The sequence below is a fragment of the Copadichromis virginalis genome, linkage group LG14 (assembly GCF_057382275.1).
Source record: "Copadichromis virginalis isolate Kocher_CV1m ecotype Utaka linkage group LG14, C_Virginalis_male_GT1.1, whole genome shotgun sequence".
Classification (NCBI taxonomy): domain Eukaryota; kingdom Metazoa; phylum Chordata; class Actinopteri; order Cichliformes; family Cichlidae; genus Copadichromis; species Copadichromis virginalis.
Window position 1 is genome coordinate 11,397,144 of NC_140631.1, and position 22,702 is coordinate 11,419,845.

Below are 22,702 nucleotides of genomic sequence, written 5' to 3' on the forward strand. Positions count from 1 at the left end.
CTACCTGGACTCATCTTGAGAAGATTGAAGGGTGCTCCAAAACTTTCAACATACGTCCTTCACTCCATGTCATACTGTTACACTCTATATGCTTCTACCCATATGCCTATCCTCCAATCTTGACTTTTATAGGCTTTTATCCACCGAGTGTATCATCATATTAAATGCTTGACATTAAATGTGTCAAGGATATTGATCAGTGTTCAGTTTGGAATAAAGCACGCACTGCGCTCTGTATTTACTTACAGTTGACAATCACATTGACGTATTTGACATCGGGAGTGGCGACGTCGTTGCTGGCCTTACATTCATAGCGGCCTGCTTGGGTTCGCATGATGCCTATAATGTCCAGGTACTCTTCTCCGTCCAACGGCTCGGCTGCAGTGAGACAGAAAGACAAAAGAGGTGGAGGTATGAGTGAAGGAGGTACCAGGGAGAGGAACAAAGAGAGCAGGCAGAGCGGGAGGGTACACAAATTAAAGTGACAGAGAAACTGACTAAATGATGGATTTCTGCTGTATGATCAGTGGTAAAACAATGACTAATGAAGTGCCGTTCAATTTTAAAAGGAACAGCTCAACATATTGTGGAAATTGATACTGCTGTTATTTTCGAAGCCAAAAGCCTAGCTTAGCAAAAAAGATGAAAACAGCAGAAAACAGCAAGTCTTAAGCTCAATAATTAACATGCCCTATTTTATTTGCGTTAAACCCGAGGTGTTCTCATCCGAATGCATCAAATACGGCTGTTCTGTCAGATGCACAAGGTTTTCCTTGGCATTAGTGATGCATAAGCTGCGTAGATGTGGGGTTTGTGTCCCATTTGGAAGCTCACTGTTCACTTATTCATTGCTTTTTACTTTTGCTTTGACTCCTTGGGAATGTTTCGGCAAAAAATAATAATAAAATAAGATTGTGAGGTTTCAGGCAAGAAAAAGTACATGGTTAAATTTTGGAAAAGACACTATGCACGGACATGGTTAAGCTAGTGTGCAGGTTCATGTAGGGTTCAAGCAAGGGATTCCAACATTTGCTCAACAACAGTTGTTGCTGTAAAAATTGCCATATTGAGTATTCAAACAAAGTTGTATGTCATGTGAGTGGAGAATGTGTTGCCACTTCCAACAATCATGAACCTACGTGTGCTCTACAAGAGAGCCTCTGTCCTGTGCTGTGGAAAAAACAGAGCAAGCACAAGCAAGCGAAACAAGCTGAGATCCTGTTCTGTACTGAAGACTTCTGAGGCCTGGATTGTTTAGCACAAGATGATTACCGGCTAAGGAAGCAATATAAGGCAATCAAACAAAATTATTAAAAATGTTCCAAAGTCTTTTTTAACAGAGCATGGGATTTTCACCATAGCATTTCTGAACATCCTACTTTTCCTTAAAAGGCAAATTTAAAAATATATTTTTACACAATAAAAGAATTATTTCAGAAAAAACCCAAATTACCAGAATCTATATTATTAGCCCTCTTAAACAACTGACCCTTTTAGTGAGCCAGAGCACAAACCACTGCCATGAAGTGCTTAAACTTTATAATGCTCAAAGCTTAAGTTAAAAATGAGTGTTATTTTCCAATTTACACATAGTATCAAAACTTCAGCGACAGTTTGAGCTGTTAGTTAGAAAGTATCAAATTTGTCAAAGACAAAAGAAATCAGTTTAGACTTGAGAAAAAGAACCGCTGATGTTCATAAAGCAGGAGATGGATCCACAGAGTTGTCACAGAGTTTCCAAGTGTCAACTGAGGTGAGAAGTATCATGGAGAAATTCAAAGAAAGCCACGCAGAAGTAGGAAGCCAAAAATTTCAAAGACTGGAAGTGGGAATCTCATCAAAGTGGAAGGAATCATGAAGGAAGAAATATGTGAACATGTCAAGCAATCAGCAGCAAAACTGAGTCTGGGTGGTCACTTTGTCTTCCAACATGACTATGACCCAAAATATACGTCGCTGCCAGTGAAGAACTAAGTTTAGCTAACAATGGGACTCGTCTCCACAACATGCTCCTTACAAAATGGCAGTATTTGTTTCCCTGGGTACGAGAAGGGCCTCTTGAAAGTTGTGTTGCTGCTTTTTCTTTGATGAGCTCAGTGTGGGAAGTCTGCTTTCAGCCAAGAAACAGCCAGCTCAGATAGCCAAAAAGCTGCATGGAGCCACATGGCATTACATACAGTCACTTTACTGAATGTGTGACGCTCCTGTGTGCAGTTTATTTAAGCCTTTTTTAATATACGCTCAGACTATATGATTTTTTCCCCCATAGTTTACATAACAACCAACAAAACAGAATTCACCAGTGTTTTCATGATATACGATTTAATAAGATTACTGCCATTATTTTGCCGCCCACTCCACCACGCTTTGCATGGCCACGTTTAGAATGAAAGGCAAAATGGCCAATCTGACTCAGATATTAAATATACTAGAAGCTTTGGGGCTCAAATATTATGCAATGTATGTATTTCTTTCCAACTTTGTCTTATTTCACATTTCAAGGTGATATGACATATATCTTCAAAGGTGACAGCCTGCTTATGTGAAGTGTTCGTAGCTGCACTAATTAGCCACACTTGGGAAACGGAGAGCACTTTGAGGTAGTCTCTGCCCTTAGGCATTACTGATGTAGAACTAGGCAGTGAACACACACACACACACCCGCTGCAACTCGAGAAAGAGAGACAAAGCCTTCTCATTTCCACACACCTGGTCAGTCACAAAGGGGTGCCTGTGGGATTTTTGGATTTGCAGGAATTGTCATGTACGGCGTCCCAATTGGACCAGTAAACAGGTATTTGTAGCCACACATCACACATGCACTGCACTCACACCATAAATTTGTTTGAGGCTCACTCAAGAAAAAGGCCTAAATAAATAAGGGACAATTTTAAATTATAGGATGCGTTCATGCTCATATTCCACAACAGAAGCAAACATTTAAATTCACAGTCGGCTCATGCTCAAAAATTCCAACTGACTTAGATGGACTGTACAGGTGAAAGTGCAGCTAATATTCAACAATTTGTTACGCAGACTTGAATTAGTTGCTTTGTCTGAAAGCTTCAATTAAGGTAGGAATGGGCATCTGCAAATGTCGGACAAAGTGTGTGAACAGAGTGCACAGAGACTACCAGAGAGATATCTGACTAATTGTTTAACGAGCAATCCGGCTAATTACCCATGTAAAGAACACAGTGGCTCGGCATCTCATTAGCAAAGATCTGCTATGTCTTATTAGAGATCTATGGGTGGGGTCAGGAGGTAACAATGGCACATTCTTTGATGTGCTACCATGCTAACTGTGTTTCATCTTCAGTCATAGAGGTGGTGCTATCATTGTGTGTAATATCACAATTAATTCATGTGTTGAATGTGTGGCATCGGAACTAACTGGACTGATATGTGATAATTTGGGTCTAAACAAAAAACAAACAAAAATAACAAGCTTTACTTCAGTATCCATTCTACACATCTACACCTCGTGGTAAATGAAGTTTTAGGAAATTGCAGTAACTTCTTGAAAAAGCAGATGAACCAAAAGTTCAGATCTTGGTGAATTTCTTCTTCTTCAAAAAAGATGCAATTATCTGCATTGGAGAGGGACTCTCCGAGGACCAAGAGAAATATAATATCTACTACAACATCGACTGATACTTCACTTAATCTAAAAAGAAATGTGGGATGATGGAATCGTGGTGGTGGAAATAAATTGCAGAGGGGAGATCTCAAGGGTGAGTGAGAAAATGCGCTGTTTGTAACAACAGTAAATGTCAGCGGTCTCAGCTGTGGGCGAGACCACGCTAAAGTTTGCAGCGAGGGGGCTTCAGGCTCTGTGAAACCCAGAACCGCTCACCCTGAGAAACACTGAGAAAGTGTCAGGGACTCTGACACGGGAGGTTAGTCAAACAATGGGAGTTTTGCTTTTGACATCTCTGCGATAAATCTCAGAGAAAAACCCCAGGTAATGACTACTGCATAGAAATTAGTCGCATTATTTTATGCCTTCAGATATCTATAACCCAGTGTGCAGTTTCAATATTTGAAACTGAGAGAAAGCTAAATGATTAAATCAGCTGCTTAATGGAGATGGAGGTCAGCTGAGATTCAATATTATCTGACGTTGATTGAAAGATCAGTGGGATCGTGATCAAAGTCTAAGCCACATCATATTCAGCCCTCCCTGGACGAACTGTCAGAGCAATGTTATTGGAGAGGTATGATTGAAAATCTGTTGCCATGGAAATTGTCTTGAAGCTCACTATCTTCTTCAGCACTTTGGTTTTCAGTGCTGGGTGGGTGGGGGGACCAGGTGAATGCAAAAGATCAAAGAAAAGAGACAGAAAGTGAAGAGAGGAGCAAATTTGAACAAGATGAGAGGAAGTAGCTAGACTAGTTAAAATGTAGAAATGAACTGTCACCAGTCTAACCTGGAGTGTATAAAGAGGAACTCAATCACTTTCATTAATGGAACGAGACGTATTGTGTAAAGAAACAATTAATTACATTTCACACATCTTTGTCTGCGCCCACAGGAGAATACATCCTACACACTGAGCGAGCGCGTCACATGTTATCTATTTAATGAAGCGTAATGAAGATAGATTGGCTAATCTTGTCTAAGGGGAATTGATTTGAGTGTGTGTACAATCTCAGCGCATGTGTACATACACGTGCCCACGCTGCGTGCAGAGGCGTAATGTCTCTATGGTGAGTATGAAGCCTGCACGCATGAATTCAGGGGTGGACAGAGATTTCCTTGAAGGTTTTTCAGGGAGCACCGAGAGCGGGGACTGACTCAAAAGTGTGCACATTAGAAAAGCCCCATGAAACCTGGCATTACACTATATTATATCATCACATTTCTATGCTAATCTGGATAGTAGAGAGTGAGTGGGTGTCAGATAGGAAAGGAATACATTAAGTAAGGCAAGGTCATGCCGTGAATGTATTTTGAATACTTGCTTTACCTAAATGAAGCATTTTCTCCTGCAGTATACACAAGGATGACACTGATGTTATGGTTTACTTTGTGTGCTAGCACGCTCACATTTCTAAAAATTACCATTAAAGACTGAACACAGCTGAGGCTAACGGGAATTTGGTCATAAACCAGACAGGGGATCTAAAATGTAATCCTTCGCTGTGCATCACAAATGTCTATCATCAACCTGATCTTTCCACTGTTTACTGTTATATTGAAACATTTAGCATCAGAGCTAAGCTATGCATGGCTAGAAAGATCACTTGTACTGTATATTCACATATATCTGTCATGGTCCGGGTGTGTGCCAGTGTGTCTCCCTCCGAGCCGGCATCTCCACCCCTGGGAGGAGCCTCAGTGTTTTGCTGATCGCTCACACCTGTGGGTAATTTAGCCGGGGACTCATAAGGCCAGCGCACTCAACCTCTCTTCGCCAGATTCTCAGCTAACACCAGTCAGTGCAGGCCACCACCATGATTCCGCATGCACTTTGTGAATCACCTCGTCTCATTGTGTGTTTGTCTCATTGTGCGTCTTTTTCATAGCCACACCAAGCTGCCAAACACTAATCTCTGCCGAAGAGCTCCAACCCGGATACTGGACCACCTGACAGTCCCACAGGCTGTTCACCCAAACCACCTACCTGCCTCTCTGCCTCCACGCCAGGAGTTTTGGACCACACACCCGGACCACTCACCCCTCCACGTCATCTCCGACCACCCGCGGCAAGTACGCAGTACGAAGAAGGATTTTGAACAAACAGCGTATCCATATGTCTCCTTATCCATACCTGAACGTCTGTACTCTGTTTACAGTGACCCTGACCCTTTTCCTGGACCTAGTGTGACTCGCTCTCCAGCCCAATCCCCGGAACTGCTGTTCCCACTGACCAGGACCAGACTGTTACTTAGCCCAGGCGGCTTAAGACCCCTGTTGATTCAGTTGTGGCACTTCGTACTTGTTAAACTCACTTTCCTGTTTATGAATATTTTCTGAGTAATTAAACATCGTCTCTAAAACTACTTACGTGCTGTTCAGCGTCCTGCATTTGAGTCCTGTCACCTTTTGAAGCGGCCTCGGCCGTGACAATATCACCCTTTTTGATGTTCAGAAGTTATTGTTATACTAATTCTTCTGCCTGTAATTGCTGAAAGTACTTATATCAACATTTGATAAATGCTGTATTATCTGACTAACCCAAGACAGGAGTTATAGCTAGCTATAGCTAATAATGCCATTAGCGTCACTGACAGCCAGTAAAAGTTACTTCACAGCCGAGAATGTTTCCAACCTATAGCAATATACTTGCTTCTTGATAACTCCCGAGATAAAAACTAAAACAGGAAAATTCTGAACTAGTTTTAGATTTTGAAAGCAAACACAGACAATTTACTAATTTATCATAAAAAACAAGCTAATAATTTGTATATCTACTTCCACAAATAAGAATAACAAGACAGACTAAATGTTTGCCTTCTGGTTTCACCATATCACAGAAGTACCAATTATTAGCTTTAACAGAGCTACAATGACAGTTGGCAATAATTGTCATTAAATCTACGGTAAATTAGGATTTACCAACTAACTGTAAGCTTTCAGCTGCTACGCTGCAAATGGCAATTATGTAAATGTAAGTGAGGCCTTCAGATTTCATGAAACACTTTGATATTGATGTTCTGCTTGAAAAAATACTTTAATATCTCATAGCTGTTGGCTATTTTGCACAATTTAGATAAGTAAACATTTGAGCCTCTTTTGAAATATAGCATGCGTGTTGATACATTTAAATAAATAACGTTTTGTTGACCTTTTCATAACATGGAAAGTTATTGCATTCCTGTATTTCTTCAGTTTCCAGTTTCCAGACAGCAATTATTATATAGAGCCTCCTTATATAGAGGAGTAACTGGTAAAAACTTTCTTGTTTAAACCTCTTGGATGAAATGTGAGTTATCAACATGCCAAGGTCTATTGCTCACTACAACCTTCAGACAAAAAATGGACACTAATGACTGTTAAACCATAATAGAGAAAAAAATACATTTTTTACATGTACAAGATAAAGTACATGAAGCCTGAAGCTTTCTAATTACTGAAACATTAATTAAATGCAAAAAATGTCCTGTTTCCAACTGTCAAAGGGCAGGCAGCAGGATAGGAATTGTTGCATTCATTGATTTTGAAAACATCAAAACGTTTTACTTGACTAAAATAAAACTAAAAACTAGGCTTGTAAAATTTCTCTACAAAGTCCATCCATCCATCCATCCATCAGTCTGAGTTAAGGTCACAGGAGCAGCAGTCACCTCCTCTAGCTTTTCTGGGGGAACACCAAGGCATTTCCAAGCTAGCTGAGATATGTCCTCTGGAACACAAACTTGGAGTAATTAGGACCCTACACCACCGGGCAGAACATGTTCCTTCTAAGCCTGAAGGAAGGAACACACACATGTAAAGGAAGCACTCAAAACATGCGGCTATCCTAAATGGGCGTTTTTACAGTCAGCAAAGAGGCACAGAAAAGAAGATCAGACACCAGCGAGTGAGGATAAGAAAGACAGACGCAACAACATTGTCATCCCCTATGTAGCCGGTGTATCAGAGAAACTCAGGAGAGTTTTCTCCAAGCACGACATCCCAGTGTACTTCAGACCCAGCAACACGCTCAGAGAGAAACTGGTTCACCCGAAAGACAAAACTCCAAAACACAGACTTAACAATGTGGTGTATGCTGTACAGTGCAGCGAGGAATGCCCAGACCTCTACATTGGAGAGACCAAACAGCCACTTCACAAGCGCATGGCACAACACAGAAGAGCCACCTCCACAGGACAAGACTCAGCAGTCCATCTGCATCTTAACCCTTTAAGACCTACCATAGAACCAAGTCCGCCAGAGCTTATATTATATTTTTACATGCTGTGGAGCCATTTTTGGGAGCATTTCAAGTTGCTATACATCAATACAACCATTATAGCCCAGATTTTAATAATATGTATTCATTAAGTGCATAGTAATTACATAAATTGCAAAAAAGTGCAATAAACTACAAAAAAATTGAAAATCGTTTTTGATTTTTTAACACATATTTGTAGTTAGAGAAATTTAAGAGGCTTATCCCTCAAAACTGTAAATACAAAAAAGTTGCACAAAATAGTTTCCCACCACAGGAAATTTATTTTGAGTGTCTTCATAGTTTTATTTTTGAAATACACCAATTTTTATACACTGCAGGAAAAACGAAAATAAATATTATACTGCAAATTTGCAAAAAAGCAGCATATGCATCAAAATAAACTATTTCCAGCAGTGCAATATGAGTCCTAAGCATCCCAGAAACGATACAGAAAGTCATAAAGTCAAAGATAACGTTTAAAAAGAGCAGTATAGGCCCTGAGGCCCTGATCGCAAAAAAGACTACATTTCCGCGAAAATGACGTCACTTCCGGTTTCGGGCAGGTAATGGCGGAAATGCAAAAGTTCGCGCTGACATCTATTCCAACGTAGGAAGTGTTATGGACAGCTGATCGGATCGGTAAAGCGTGTTTCTGGAATATTATGTTTTTGTTGCTGCAAGTGCTTTTTATGCAGTTTTTGCAAAGCTGTATGTGGAAGGAAACCGTAACCTAGGACAAGCTGATGGCATAAGATGTAAGTACAACTCCTCCGGTTTCATATGCAAAAAAATTTTTTGTGCTAGCTTACGTGGTTGCAGTGCTACTGGGATTTAAAAATAGTTACGCATAACAGAGCGTTCCCGCTCCAATCGGCTCTAAAGGGTTAAGGATAAAGGACACTCTTTCGAGGATGCCAACGTTCATATTTTGGACAGAGAGGACAGATGGTTTGAAAGAGGAGTGAAAGAAGCCATCTATGTCCACTGTGAGCGACCATCTTTGAACAGAGGCGGTGGTTTATGACACCAACTCTCTGCCATCTATAATCCAGTTTTGGAGTTCCCTCCCCAGACGCCTTAACGCCCACTCACATCCTGGGCCATCTGACCTCAGGATGATAGGGTGGGGCCAGGTTTCACAATGAACTCACCCAAAACCCTGGCTGATTGTGACCCACACCCGCTTTCACACCTTGGCTCATGGGATTAGGTAGAGGATGGTCAGGGGGTCCTTTGTCCCTCTTTGGGGGGAAACTCCCACTGGGTTTAAATCTGGGACTCTCCACCATTTGACCCTTAGAACTGAAGAAGCTACTCGGATGAGAGGTGAAACGTCTTCAAGCAACTCAAAGAAGTCCAGATGCTTTTCTTTCCAAGCTCCTTAGACTACCTGATTGTTTCTTAGCCTAATAGCAGAGAGGTGTATGATGAATGTTGGTTACTTTATAATTTAGCGATGCAGATTATTGATAGCCAGGGCATTTGAAGACCTGCCTCCTCCAGTGTGTGTGCGTGTGTATGTGTGATAGACACTGCCAAAAGGGATGGTGGACTATTAATCACAGCCTACTCTTTTGCAGGCACAGTTATTTATAACTTATAATGCTGCGTTATCACTTTCTGACCAAACCTACCAGAACCCAGGACCACTACAAACATCACCATGGGCAACGTGGTGATTACTACATGACTAAAAATGGAGCGAAACCTGGTTTATGTTTCAACTAAGTTGTGTTTTGGGGGGATTTGAATCTGTTAATACTGTAGTAGAGTATTTAGCATGTTGGGGAGAAAACTGGTATAGTGTGGAGCAAATGACATCTTGTGCACTTGCAACAACAATTAGTGTACTCAGAACAGTTACAAGTGGCTCCAAAAAAAATACCCTTTTCCCTCTTTTCTCTCTATGGCTGCTGACCGGCTAGCAAGGGATTTACAAAAAGATCTCTGTGATTTGAACTAAATCATTCCACTGAAAGGAACTTCATCGACAGGTGGCTCGTTTTCAAGTGACAACCAGCTGGTTTTCATCTCAAGATCTACTAAAAGCTCTCGCAACTGTTAGTTTCAAAGTGGATGCATGTGCAGTCACAAAGAGATTGCACAAATGTGACCAGCATGTGCGGTGGAGGCTTTGCTTTAATGGTTTGTCACCACACATGCAGACAAATAGCATACATTTTTGAATCTCATGCCACAGACAAAACACAGCTTTCCAGGAAGTGAACTTTACACCGAATGTGAGGCACAGTGGTAAAAATGTAATGAGATGGACCTCCGATACTCCCTCAAAGACTAAGCAATGAATTCAACAACAAATTGAGCATCATCAAATGGTGCTTTGAGATAACGTCAGACCATCTGTCTGACAGCTGAAAGTTAACCCAGAAATTTATCTTTCCAAAGAATAATGACCCCAGCCACACCAGCACACAAACTCAACGGCTCAAAGAGAAGAAATGTAGGTTTATTGAGTGCCCCAGTTAAAAAAAGCCCATGTGTGAATCAAACTCGGATGTTGCGCAGGGAGACAAAACAGACGCGAGAGAAACCACAAATATTTTGCAGCTGAAGGAATTTTTCACGAAAGCCTTTCATAAAACAGCTGTCAGAGTCTGATGGATGACAATTTTAGAACACCTGCAAAAATGTGTTTCTGCTAAAGGGTTAATCCCAGCATCTGAGGTTAAGGTCGAACTTATGCATGTATATGTTATATCTGTACATTCTTTTGTAAACCCAGGATACGCTTAGGTTTCTTTTTTTATTTCTTCAAATGGCTGTGAAAAACTCCTGAGAGTGAAGGCTTTTTTGGCAGCACAAACACTAAAACTACATCTTGTGTTTTTGTTCCAAGCTCACACATATATGTGCCTCCCCTTGCACCTGTAATATCTCTGAATACAGGTCAGAGTTGATCCCCTGCCTGAAATGCCTTTGCTACAAGTCTATTGATTACATTTCCTTAGTGAGAGTGTTTCTTTCCAACTTTTCTCCCAGTGCACTTGGAGTGGGGGCATTTGGTGCGCCGGTAGCCTTGAGCTGCTCTAACAATAGAATGCTCGATGAGAAACACGGAGGGAATAGGTGGTGGATTGTTCTCTATATGCACAACAGATCAATGAACAACACTGGGAAGCAGCTATTATTTTTCCAGTGAAAATGCTAAGTGTCATGATTTGTTCCTGTTTTCTTCTTCTTCTTAAGACATATTGGATTTTAGGAGCTACTGCTGCTCTTAGGGAGAAACTATTTCCTGATCAAAGGGAACTCTATACCATAACGGCTAAAATCTAAACCTAAAATTAAATTACCTTTGCTGATGTGCTTGGTGACTGGAAACCGCTTCTTTGATAAGCACTGTTTCAGGGAGGAATTGGAAAGTAATACCTCTGCCGTGTGAATTTGGACTGCAGCGGACGTAACCCCCCTCAAAGATGCACGAAAACAACAGGATACTGTAAATGGAAAGCGTGAAATGATGGAGAATTACAGGAAGCATCTGCGAATGATTAAGTTATACAGCAAGCTGCATTACAGCTGCCCGCAGTTGAGAAGTGATGCCCTAAATGGAGCACCCGAGCCAGCTCGTCTCCCCTGCCGTCATCGTTTTAAAGCATGTGAAATTTGGTGGAAAACTCGACTGGAAAGTGAAGAAAAAGCCTGTGTCCCAGGTGTGTAAAGCATTCAGTGTTTGTGCTCATAGCTGAGCGCATCAGCTGAATGCAGATCAGTTACTGATTTCTTTAATAACAAAATTGAAAGCTGGTCTTTAAGCTGGTATTTAACTACTTCTCAGACACTGAGCTCAAATTGTTTTTCTGCCATTCTCTAATTTGCGATGCAGCCATTCTGAAAAGACAATGCACATAATTACCCACATTTTACTGTCGAGAGCCCCTGCGGCCTCTGGGACATGCAACAGTGGGATTTCTGGGAGCAAGTTGGGACGAGTTGAGCAGCTTGGAAGAAGTGCACTTCAGCAAATGCGTGCCGGATACTGATTTGCATTGTTTGCAAAGTTTGCACGAACAACTTGAGGTTTTCCACATCAATTAAAGCACTTTGCAGGGGTGAGGGACTGCTTAGGGATGGACACAACCGGAAAACATTGTGCACCCCCCCCGCCCTACCTTTTCAAGTAAGGGATGGGAGAGGAAGCAGGGGAAGATGGAGAGTGGCAGTGGGGTAGTGAGGAGGATGTGGACGAGGGATGTGAATCGCACAGCGGCGAGCAAACTTCTGCTGGATTGCGCTCATTTGCATGTCCTCATGCATCATTCATCGGCGCCGCTTCGCCACGGCGCGAAACATTACATTTATTTTGCAAATGCTAATTTATGTTAAGCAGCTGATTTGAGAAACTTCAGAGTCAAGTAGCATAAAAGACCCCGCGACATTTATTTTCTTTTGTCTGCACGAGCGCGACAGCACGCCCGTGCCCATGTATGCGCACCTACCCATGATCACCCCTTTAACTCTGCGTGTGAGAGTGTGTGCGTGCATTTGAGCGTGTGTGCGATTGTGTTTGGACAGTTGGTCCTGGCTTTATCTAACACAGCCACATGGCAGCTATCTATCTGTCGGGAGTCGCTGTGATTTAAATGATGGGTCAGCACATAATTACTGAATAACTATTCTCATCAACAGATTTCTCGCAGCGGAGATAATGAAAACACGAGCGGCTCAGAAAGTAAACGAGTTTTTTATGACAGTGTGTTGCCAAAAACAAATGCCTGATGAAATGCAAATATCTTTCCATGGGGCACAATGCTGCGATCTTCTTAAAAGTTTCAATGCATATGATTTCTGTGTGTCTGACATTGTCTTCCAATGACAAATGCCCTTTAATGTCAATGAAGATCTTATGCTTTTCCTACAGCATAAAAATTCATGTTTTTTTTAAGCGAACACTCCAATGTCTCTCTCTCTCTTTCTCTCTCTCTCTATAAATATAGATATATATATTGAGTCTTTGAGTGACTTCTTGTATTAATGTGCTGTGCTTTGTCAGCTGAATTCTAATGTCCTATTGTTCTTGGCAGCAAGAAGCCCTACTGTACATGAGCGATAGCTCATCGGCAGTCCGAGGACAAAAGGAGAACTTCCACTTCTGTTCACAGCCGTTTGCCACCACTGCTGCTGGCAGTGCAGAAATAACACAGGAGTTGGAGCCAAAAACAAGACGGCTGTTTATTTGCCGCTTCTCGAGCCGAAGAAATGACATGCACAGCGAAGCGACGCTGCCGTCTGTTTTTCTGAACGTTGTTGTTCCTCTCTCTGTCCCATTTTCCTTCTTCTTGTTTGTTTGAGGGAGTGCTGGGGTTGCTCTCAGTGTGGCATCACACCGCATAACACTGTGTGCTGTTTGCTGTCTTGTCCCATTCAAGTGTGAGGCTTTAGAAGGAGATTAATTGTTGATAAAGCAGAATAGGGTTTAAGTGATTGAATTCCCATGAAAGAGAGTTGGGTTGTCTGGCTTTTCTTAAACACAGCTGATAAACGGATCTAGCCTATTGTTGTGGGAAGGCTTCTCATTACTGTCTGGATTGATTCAATAGACTTGCATTTGCCATGGGAAAGAGAGGCTTTGTGTTACACAGGGAGAGCGAGGAGAGCAAGGTCAGAGTGTCTCTGCCCACGTGGTTTCGTGTACGCAGATAAAACTGAAACAGAAAATAAGTGCGATCTGCTGGCTTAAGGGGGAATAGCCAATAGCAGCCGTCTTTAACAATATGAAACATGATGTAGTGGTCCTGCGATTTTGTAGCACTGAACATATTTCTGTACCACCTACGCGAGGATATGATTTGTCGTTACAGAGTTAGTTCCCTCATGAGCTTGTTTTTAGGGGGCATTTTGTTATATGTTATTTGTACAAGCTGGAATGGCTTTTGTAGTCTTTGAGTATTATGCAAAATTATTTACATGAAGTAATGGTATATATTATGAAGTGATCACCAGCTAGCATTCTGTCTATCTGTCTGTCAGTCATAATTAGTCTAGTTTTTCTAACCAAACATATGTTATTAAGGCTCTTATAAGGGCTCATTAGTGCCTCTTTACTCATTAATTGATGCTTATTACAAGAACATTCATTAAAAAGCGTGAAAGGTATGAAAACACTTTTAAAGCACTGTGATTTTATCCTCATTAACAATCCAACAACAAAGTTATTGCAATTTAATTCTTGCAATAATACTTATTAACACAATGTCCTACTGAAGCAAGGCTTTGCTTCCCACGCGCAGATGAAAAACGCGAAAGATAAAAACTTCTTTAGCCATGCTGATGTTCAAGTGGAATATCAGTACAGCTGTGCCTGTTCTATGTAAATTTAGATCCAGACGTATTCTTTTTTCCAGAAGGAAAAACTTGCACTACTGTTGTGAAGAACATAAATCATATCATGATACGCCTATTATAAAGGTAAATGCTTAGATGTTATTAAGAGCTTCGGGAACATCATTTAGCCTTTGCTATCACATAAAATGGTTAAATCTCCCACAGGTGGCCATGACACTGAGTGCTGCTTACTGCATATGTCATAGTATAAGAATCCCATCCTTTTTTTCCTGCTCATCAAACCATTTACTGCCATGGCAGGATTTGTTTTGTTCCTCTGCTCAGTTTAATTAGATTTTCCATATGTTTGTCAGTAGTTTGTACTCGACCTGCATTACCTAACTCATTTCTTGTTCTTCTTGCTTCTGTTTCTTCAGCAGGGATTCAAACCTGATAAAAGGTTATGGCTTCGACAAAAAGTGCAGTTTCAACATAGTCGTGACTTTAAACAAGTCTGAGCTCTAGTGTTCAGCCCACCCAGCGGTGTCTACACCTAATGAGGCTAGGCAGACACAGGGCAAGCTGTGCTCATAATGTCCTGTATAGCATGTGGCATCAGACTGATTTCAGAGCAGCTGCTGATGGCGCTGACTGTAAACAAACAAGTGAACAGTGACAGTCAGCAGATCTGAGACCTGCTGCGAGACAGATGAGCAGCTGTCTTCTCCTTGCTTCCTAAGGGGCTGGCGTTCCATTGATTGCACACACACACACACACACACACACACACACACACACACATGAACACAGCTGGAGATGTGGAGTGGAAGCTTTGACCCAGGTTGCTCTGACAAGAACCTGTCACCACCTTACACTTCACTCTTACAATCAGCTGGCTTGTCAGCTACACTCTGTTACTGACAGCTTGGCACACAATGATACGTGTGTGTGTCTCCCGACTAATCTGCACACCCACTCCTACGGCACGGAAGTCAGACTACTGAGGCATCTATGTATCTGCACTCTTGCTTGCTCCACTCCCCCTGGAGTGCAGAGATACATGTGGACGGCTGTGCACGAGCATGTTCTGCTGTGCTCGCTAACACCACGTTTTTCCCCAGACAGTGAATTGAGGAGCAGGAAGGACAACTGAAATGACTGTCACACTTCTGCCAAAAGGATGAGATTGGAGGATGATGGAAAGTGGAGGAGGCAGTGAGAGTGAAAATGAAGGAGAGGAGGACGGCACAACAGCTCAAGATGGATAGACAAAGAGTCGCAGAGAAGAAACGGGGAGAGAGAGCTTTCGAGAAAAGGTGACAGTCCTGGGGAGACTTCCCCGAGCCTGGTCTTGGAGCACGGCCGACAGCGCTCTGGCTGATATACGAAGGGTGTCAAGGGCACTCAGCATCAAATCTCTGAACGGCTGCCCTGCCAAACGCTGTTATAAAAGGGTTATGACTTCAATATTCAGGGGATCATATAGCCAAGGAACGTGGGCTGTGGTCCAAATCAATTCATTTGGACAGATGTCTTTGTTGCAATGAAACTGTTGGGGTAGATTCATAGCTTACCAATTTACAGTTAGCCGATGCTATTATCCAGAACGCCTTAAGAGTTCAGGGTGTTGCTGAAGGACACAATGACAGTAAACACGACTGCTGATGGACAGGGAATAGGCATCGAGGGACTTAAAGTGTTGATATTTTGCTTACAGGAGGCTCTTAGTGGCCCCTTTTCCACTCAGCTGCCAATGTGCAGTACAGTTAATAAATCGATGCTTCTTTATGACCTGAATTTTAATCATTGTTGTCTTACTGTTCTCACTGCAGCCTGCTCGTCTTTGCTTGTGCGGACCGGAGGTTCACTGTGGTTAGTCTCCCAACGGTGCTGGGTAACTGGTAAACTCTATTACACCACAGAACTGAGAGGATCATGATTGCATAACGGAACATTAATTAACAACTGGAGTTGCTATAACTGATGATAAGAATGATGGCACCTCTATTAAATATTAAAGCAGTATTCTGTCCTTCTTTTCGAGCTCTCACTATATCCTGCCTTGCTCCCTTTTTCATTTTTTTCTTTGTTTCCTTCCTTCCCTAAGGATAGCATAACTTTCACCACTTCCTCCTTCTTTACAGCTCTGCATGGATCCTTCTTGTGTCATGGAAAGCGAGAGTGAGCCAGAGGGCATGTATTTTTCATACTTGTCTGACTTCTGTTTTGGTGCTCTGAAAGTTTCCTTGCTTGACCAGTAGCTCTATTTCTCCCCTCATCGTGCTCGATGCCTTCCAGCCCTCCACCACCCAGGAACTCTAGCCTACGAGGAGATTTAAAAAAAAGAATCCCCAAAACAAAACCAGTAGTGGGCCCAAGTTAGGAGCCAGCCAGCTACAGAGATTTATCCCATTGTGTCTGCAGATCTCAGCAGATGCATGTCAGAGGAAGATTGTAGGCACTGAACAACTGCTCTGTGTCTCACACGTGCTTTCAGCCTCCCTCACGCACTCATGTTTTGCTTCTCCTTACCCTCTTTTCAATCCTTCCACTGCGATGAATATACCTTCCCTTCTGCACATTCAGTTCAAGCAAAGAGTTATTAAGCCCATATTTATAGCAGAGCCCTCGCAAGGGCTGAACAGAAAGTATTTTGATAAAAAGAACAAGAATGACAGGATAGTGTGGTACAGTCAGCATGGCCCTGTATCAAGCAGCTAAACTAAAAGTTACACTGAACCTGTGGAGCACAGTGGAGAACCTACCCTGTCCTTTCTCAGGTCTTCAGTCTCCCTTTCATGGCTGTGGTCAAAGGGACTTATTTAACGAGACGCCTGATGTACATGTGTTAAATTAAGTTGTCCTGTGGAGTCTGGCAATCATAAGAAACGAGGAAAGAAATGAACTGATCCCACAGCAGTCTGCATTTTTCAAATGCAATGTACAAAGTGCAGTGAAAGTAGAAAATGATGAATAGCAGTGATAAGGAAAATCCAGCTAAACCCATTAGTGCCATTGATTTACCAAAGATAGACTCTTATCAGAGTTAAGGAGATGTGCCAGAGGACTTTAAAGCTCAGATAACAGTGTTGAAGTAAAAGCCCAAAACGCCCAACTGATGGGGCAAAATATGTCATTTCTAACAGCTCATAGCAGCCTACTTTATGTTGAGACCACTATCAGCATTATCATCTTCACATCATATACCAGTTCCTTCCAAAAATGATCGCAAATGTCTGATGACAAATTAATCAGTGGTTAATGACTGGAAAGGTTTAAGTACAAAGTGACAGTCTCTCCATGTTAAAGTGAAACGTTTTGTTATCGCAGTTTCTTAACACATGGGTTCATGCAGTCAAGATGGTCGTTACATTTTTTTTAGCTTTACCTTTATATGTCTGTGATATTTAAGGACTTTATTTCTAATTCTTCATTTTACATTTAGCGGTCACTGGAACAGAAGTCTGTGTGCACATAAAAGTACAGTTAAACACGGGCAACAAACACAAACAGAGAACATAACATCGCATTTGCAGGAGGATGATGACATGAACAAAATAAAAAAATAAAAATTATTTTAATGAATAAGAAATCTTAAAAAAAGAACATATGGATGTTAATAATTGCTGTATGTAGGATGACATTTGTGCAGTGTTTCATTCAGACTGGCCCACTCGTTAAGGAAGATATAACGTACTTAAATACTGTTAAAACTGGCTTTTAGTTTCAGCTGTTTTTGTGCATCCATCTTCTTTAACTTGTCCGGCTGAGGCAGCCTATCAGCAGCAGCTTGGATACACTGCCGTGGGGGGAAAAAGCAAGGTAGACCATTTACAGGTTGCCAGGACTAACACAAGGAGACACACAACCACTCACACCTACAACTAATTTAAAACTGGCAGTCGTCTTTGCATGTTCTCTGCTCGCATGCGTTCTCTCCAGGCACACTGGCTTCCTTCCAAACACCACACAGAAAGATTACCCCCAAGTCAGTGGATATGAACACAGGACCTGATGCAACAGTGCTAACCACCACGCTGCCATGCTGATTTCATCAATTGTCATTTTTTTAAATGAGATGCCTCTATTCCACATTTATACTCATAATGTAGTATCACTATCATCTCAAATCATGCTAAAAATCTTACCGAGTTGCAGCATGGTCCTCTTTACTCTTAACAAAGCAGGTCTGAAAGTCTTTGCCAGACTTGCCCAAGCACAACATTATATGACCTCAGAATGATGTGCAACAAAAATTGCATGCAAGGTGAATTGAGAGATAAACAGAAAGGAAAAAATGATCCACCGTGCATGAAATGTCTCAGTTCTGATCAAATTAGCTTCATGAAAACCAGTGAAAGAAGCAACAATAACAGACAAAAGACTGTGAAATGCTGACTTTCAGACTGGATGTCTCCGTGGAAACAGATGACAGCCATAATCAGTGTGGACAGCCTGAGAAACCCTGCTATTAACTATCCTATAAACAAATCCTAGGTTGGGATATCAACCCGGACAGTTGGTTGAAAATGCTCAGCTAAGGCATTCGAGGCATCATTTGTCACTCGACTTATTTGTTTCTATGAAATTGCTTCAGGCTTTATCTGTGAGCCCTCGAGAAAAGAAGTTTTACAGACAAAACTTTACAATGCTGTATTCCAGAGCTGGCTCACTGTCTGCTTTTTATTGACTTCTTGGGTTGTTACTCTCTGTTTGGCTTGTTGGTTTTTATGGTTTGGTCAGTTTGATTTAAAGTAGAACGTTGTGCTGTCTGTATTAATTGTCATTGTTAGGTTACAAGCAGGTTAACAGTCACTTCAATTATTATTATTTCTTTTTGTTTGGAAGCTTTTAAAAATACTAACTTCATGGATTAATTCGATTGGTGGTTGGTATATTACAGCCCACGGTACAGGAATTTTCTGTACGTGTTTCCAAGCCATACAAAGTGTGGACTGTTTCATCAATGTAAATAATTTAAATACTTAGTTACTTAGTTCTGGAGAGGCTTTTGACTTGGTAAGACAAGAAAGTCTGTCAAATGTACATTTATGTCTGTCATCGATCTTTCCTTTATTCTGTCATGTTTAGTTTGGGTTCCTGGCAGTTCTTCCAAATACATCGAATTTGAAAGTTTAGGGTTTGGACGGTGATCAGACTTTGGAAATACATGAATGCGCACGATCACGATCAAAGAAGGGCCTTAAAAAGACAGAAGCCTAAGGAACGTGTCTAAGGAAATTTTCACACATTTATGCACAGCAACATACACACAAAGAGTCATCAGTGGGAATATGAATATTCATGTGGTTATGCAATAATGAGCTTCAGCCAGACTTTGGCAGTAGAATCCGTGAGTCACACTCGAGGTTGCAGAAGAGTCACGAAATGTAAAAGTTATCTTTAACGTTTTAAGAGTTTACTTGACAAGTAATAAAACATTATGAATATTCCTCCCCTGTTCCTTTATAACACTGATTTGTGTTAGGGTGAACGTATGGCGTGAATGACCACGATACCTAACAAATCATCAGAGTCAGTTAAGTGTAATGAGCAGTAAAAGCTTGTAGTAACCTTGTCGTTGAACATGCATATATCTCAGATTGAACACGTCTTGTTTTTCCACTTATTGACACAGATGTTCTGCTGTGGTTTACAGTGAAGATTAACGATGTTGTTTTAAAGTATGTTAAATAGAAATGCTCATTACGGTAAATGTGGCCATACTGTTATGGACTTAAACTTACTCTTTACACTGGATATTTAACACTGAGTGAAGGCTCAGAGTAAGAGATTTGGGCCTGTACTTGGACTGGAATTTTGGGTCTCATGAACATCTGTGGCCTTAGAAAATAATTGAGAGCATCGCTAGGTGTGGGAAGCGGCGTTGTCACCTTAGCAGGCAAAGGCGTAAAGCAGTCACACTACAGGCTGCCATCATTATCTTGCCCAGCAGTGCCTCATATTCTCTTGAACTGGGTCAGACTTATGAATTCTGGAAAGAAAGAGGCAGCACACCGAAACAACAATAACATCAAAATTGCCTATGTTTAAAATGGTGTGGAACCACAGGTGCATGTGTAGACTAGTAATACAGCCGGGACACCAACAGGATTTTCCTTCTATCACAGTGTTCCAGTGAATAACAAAGACTTATCGAAGGTGCCTACATCCTGTATCCTCAGTAAATCACAGAGAAATTAGATAATAAAAAGTGAACCTTCCTTACTGAACTATACACAACTTGCAGAGGCGTACTTATGAAGATCAGGTATATTGCAGAGTGAGAGATCTACGATTGAACATTGCTTTTTCCTTCCTCTTCCACATTTCCATCAATTTCCTTGAAACAAAAGCTGTTCACACTTACAAAGGAACTTTACCTGCAGTAACTCTGAACTCTGTGGGATCCCCTTCAGCTTTGCAGACAGAAAATAGGAGGGTGCTTTCAGTTTTCATTAAAGCAGCCAGTCGAATCCATACGACTTGCAGAATTAGGTGGTGGGTAAAAAAAAATCACTCTTCTTTAATGCAAACAGAGAAAAAAAAAGAAAAGGAAACTTCTGATTTGTTCTGCTTCCAGGTGCAGGAAATGGATGTATTTGATTGTGCTGACAAACCGATGCAGTAATTGATAAAGACACATAAATAGAAAGACTTTAAATCAGAGCAAGGCTGCGATCAAACCACGAAGTTGTCAACTCGAGCATCTTCATCCATCAAACTACAAGCTTATCAGCAGTTCGAGACATTTATCTTTTCTCTGAAATTGGATTAAATCCCAAAGCAACAATGTCGCCAATATCTGAGGGATGCACATGTATGGAGCGATGCAACACAACCCAGCTCCCCTGTACACTTTAATGGCATTCATAAACACCAGCTTGACAACTATATGCAAAAAGCTAATATAGGGATTCTCTGAAAGTTAAATTTACATGCATTTATTAAGGTATATAAGCATCTTGAATAATCCTGGCTGGATATTTGACCACTCTTCTTGGCAGAATTGGTAGTTTATTTGAAATGGTTGGGGCTTTGGGAAAACAGTCTGGTAGCCCAATGTGCGGGTTAAAAGCTTGAAAAAAGAAGGCAATTGGACTTCTTTTAGTTTGTGAATACATTTCACCTCTTCTCCATGAGGCTTCTTCAGCTCTAAAAACAAAAGGTGGAAACTAGCTGGTATGTATTAACAGCTAGTGGTCGGATTTTAACCCTTGGCAGGTGAGGATACATTACTGGTCATCATCACATCAGCCAAGGCATGAAGAAAGTGTGGGTCATTACCATAACCGGGGGCTAAGGGTAAAAAAATTATAAGACCTTGCCCCACTTTATCATGTGACCTACTGAGGGCACCTGAAGCAAGGTATGAGTGAGGGTTAAAGTGGCTAGGAAAGGTTCTCGAGACTGCATTAATGTTAACATGTTCTAACGCAGCCTACCTTAATGTTAGCCTACTTTATCCATTCCAAAAAGCAGTTTTGATTTGTGTTTGTGATCACTGTCCTATTGGAAAACTTATTTCTAACATCATGCGGTTGATTTAAAGTAAAGTTGAAGAACTTGAATGTAGTCATTATTCCAAACATGTTGTGCAATGTACTGTAACCAGTACCACTCACAGCAAAACAGCCCCACAGCATGATGCTGCCACCACCATGCATGACAGCTGGTTCATTGTTCCTCACTTTTACCACTCCATATATATACCTATTGCCATTGTGGCCAAATAGCTCAACTCTGGACTTTCCTATTGTTATGAGTATTTGCCAATCCAATGTGTGCTATGAAACAAATCATAACATACAAATTGATCCAGAAAAATCCAACATTGTTAGTTAATTGGCTGCAAAATCAGTTTCAGCCACAAGCGACGCAGATCAGCTGATCTCAGTCTTAGCTGGTATCTTAGCTGATACACTTCTCCACCTACCCTTCCATCAACTGGCTCATATCTCATATATAATATAGTATTTGAAATGCTTTAGCCTGACCCGAGATTCATCTTTCAACTATCTATCTGTAGCCATATCCATTTTCAGTGATGGGATTCTCGCCTCTGCTCTCTCTGGGTCTCAGAACAGAGTCATGCCACCAAATTTAAGCTTTAGTAAAGTTGACAGACATTAATCTTCTGCACCCAAAAAGAAAAAAGATGTTTATTCATGGTTTGCTTAAGAAAACAAAAACCTTTTATTCAAATGTGATAATGAGTACTGATTGACAGTTCTTACCTGATGGGTTGAGCAGTCGCCAAGTGATTGCAGGATCTGGTCTGCCATTGGCCAAACAACTGAGTGTAACGTTACTGCCCTCATTCACCGTAATGTCATTTGACACTTGGTAGATACTGGCTGGAACTGAAGACACAAGAGAAATGACAACAAGATTAATAATGCTATTAAATATGAGCATGAACGACAGAGGATGTTAATTGTCATCAAACCCATGCATATTCTCACCAAACACACAAAGTTGCTTTTTGTTCTTAACCATACATGCATAAAAACTCTTAGATGGAGACACAAGCTAAC

General features: G+C 41.2%; 1 protein-coding gene across 3 annotated transcripts in view; it reads right to left on the reverse strand.

The window, feature by feature from the left end:
- Positions 1-22,702, reverse strand: part of lsamp (limbic system associated membrane protein) — a 484,055-nt gene that overhangs the window by 16,529 nt on the left and 444,824 nt on the right. For all 3 annotated transcript variants that reach the window (XM_085479337.1, XM_085479336.1, XM_085479338.1), the window contains 2 exons: positions 22,403-22,528; positions 247-378 (listed from right to left, as the gene is read on the reverse strand). In XM_085479337.1, coding sequence (XP_085335463.1) covers positions 247-378; positions 22,403-22,528 — 258 coding nt within the window. The remainder of the gene's footprint in view (positions 1-246; positions 379-22,402; positions 22,529-22,702) is intronic.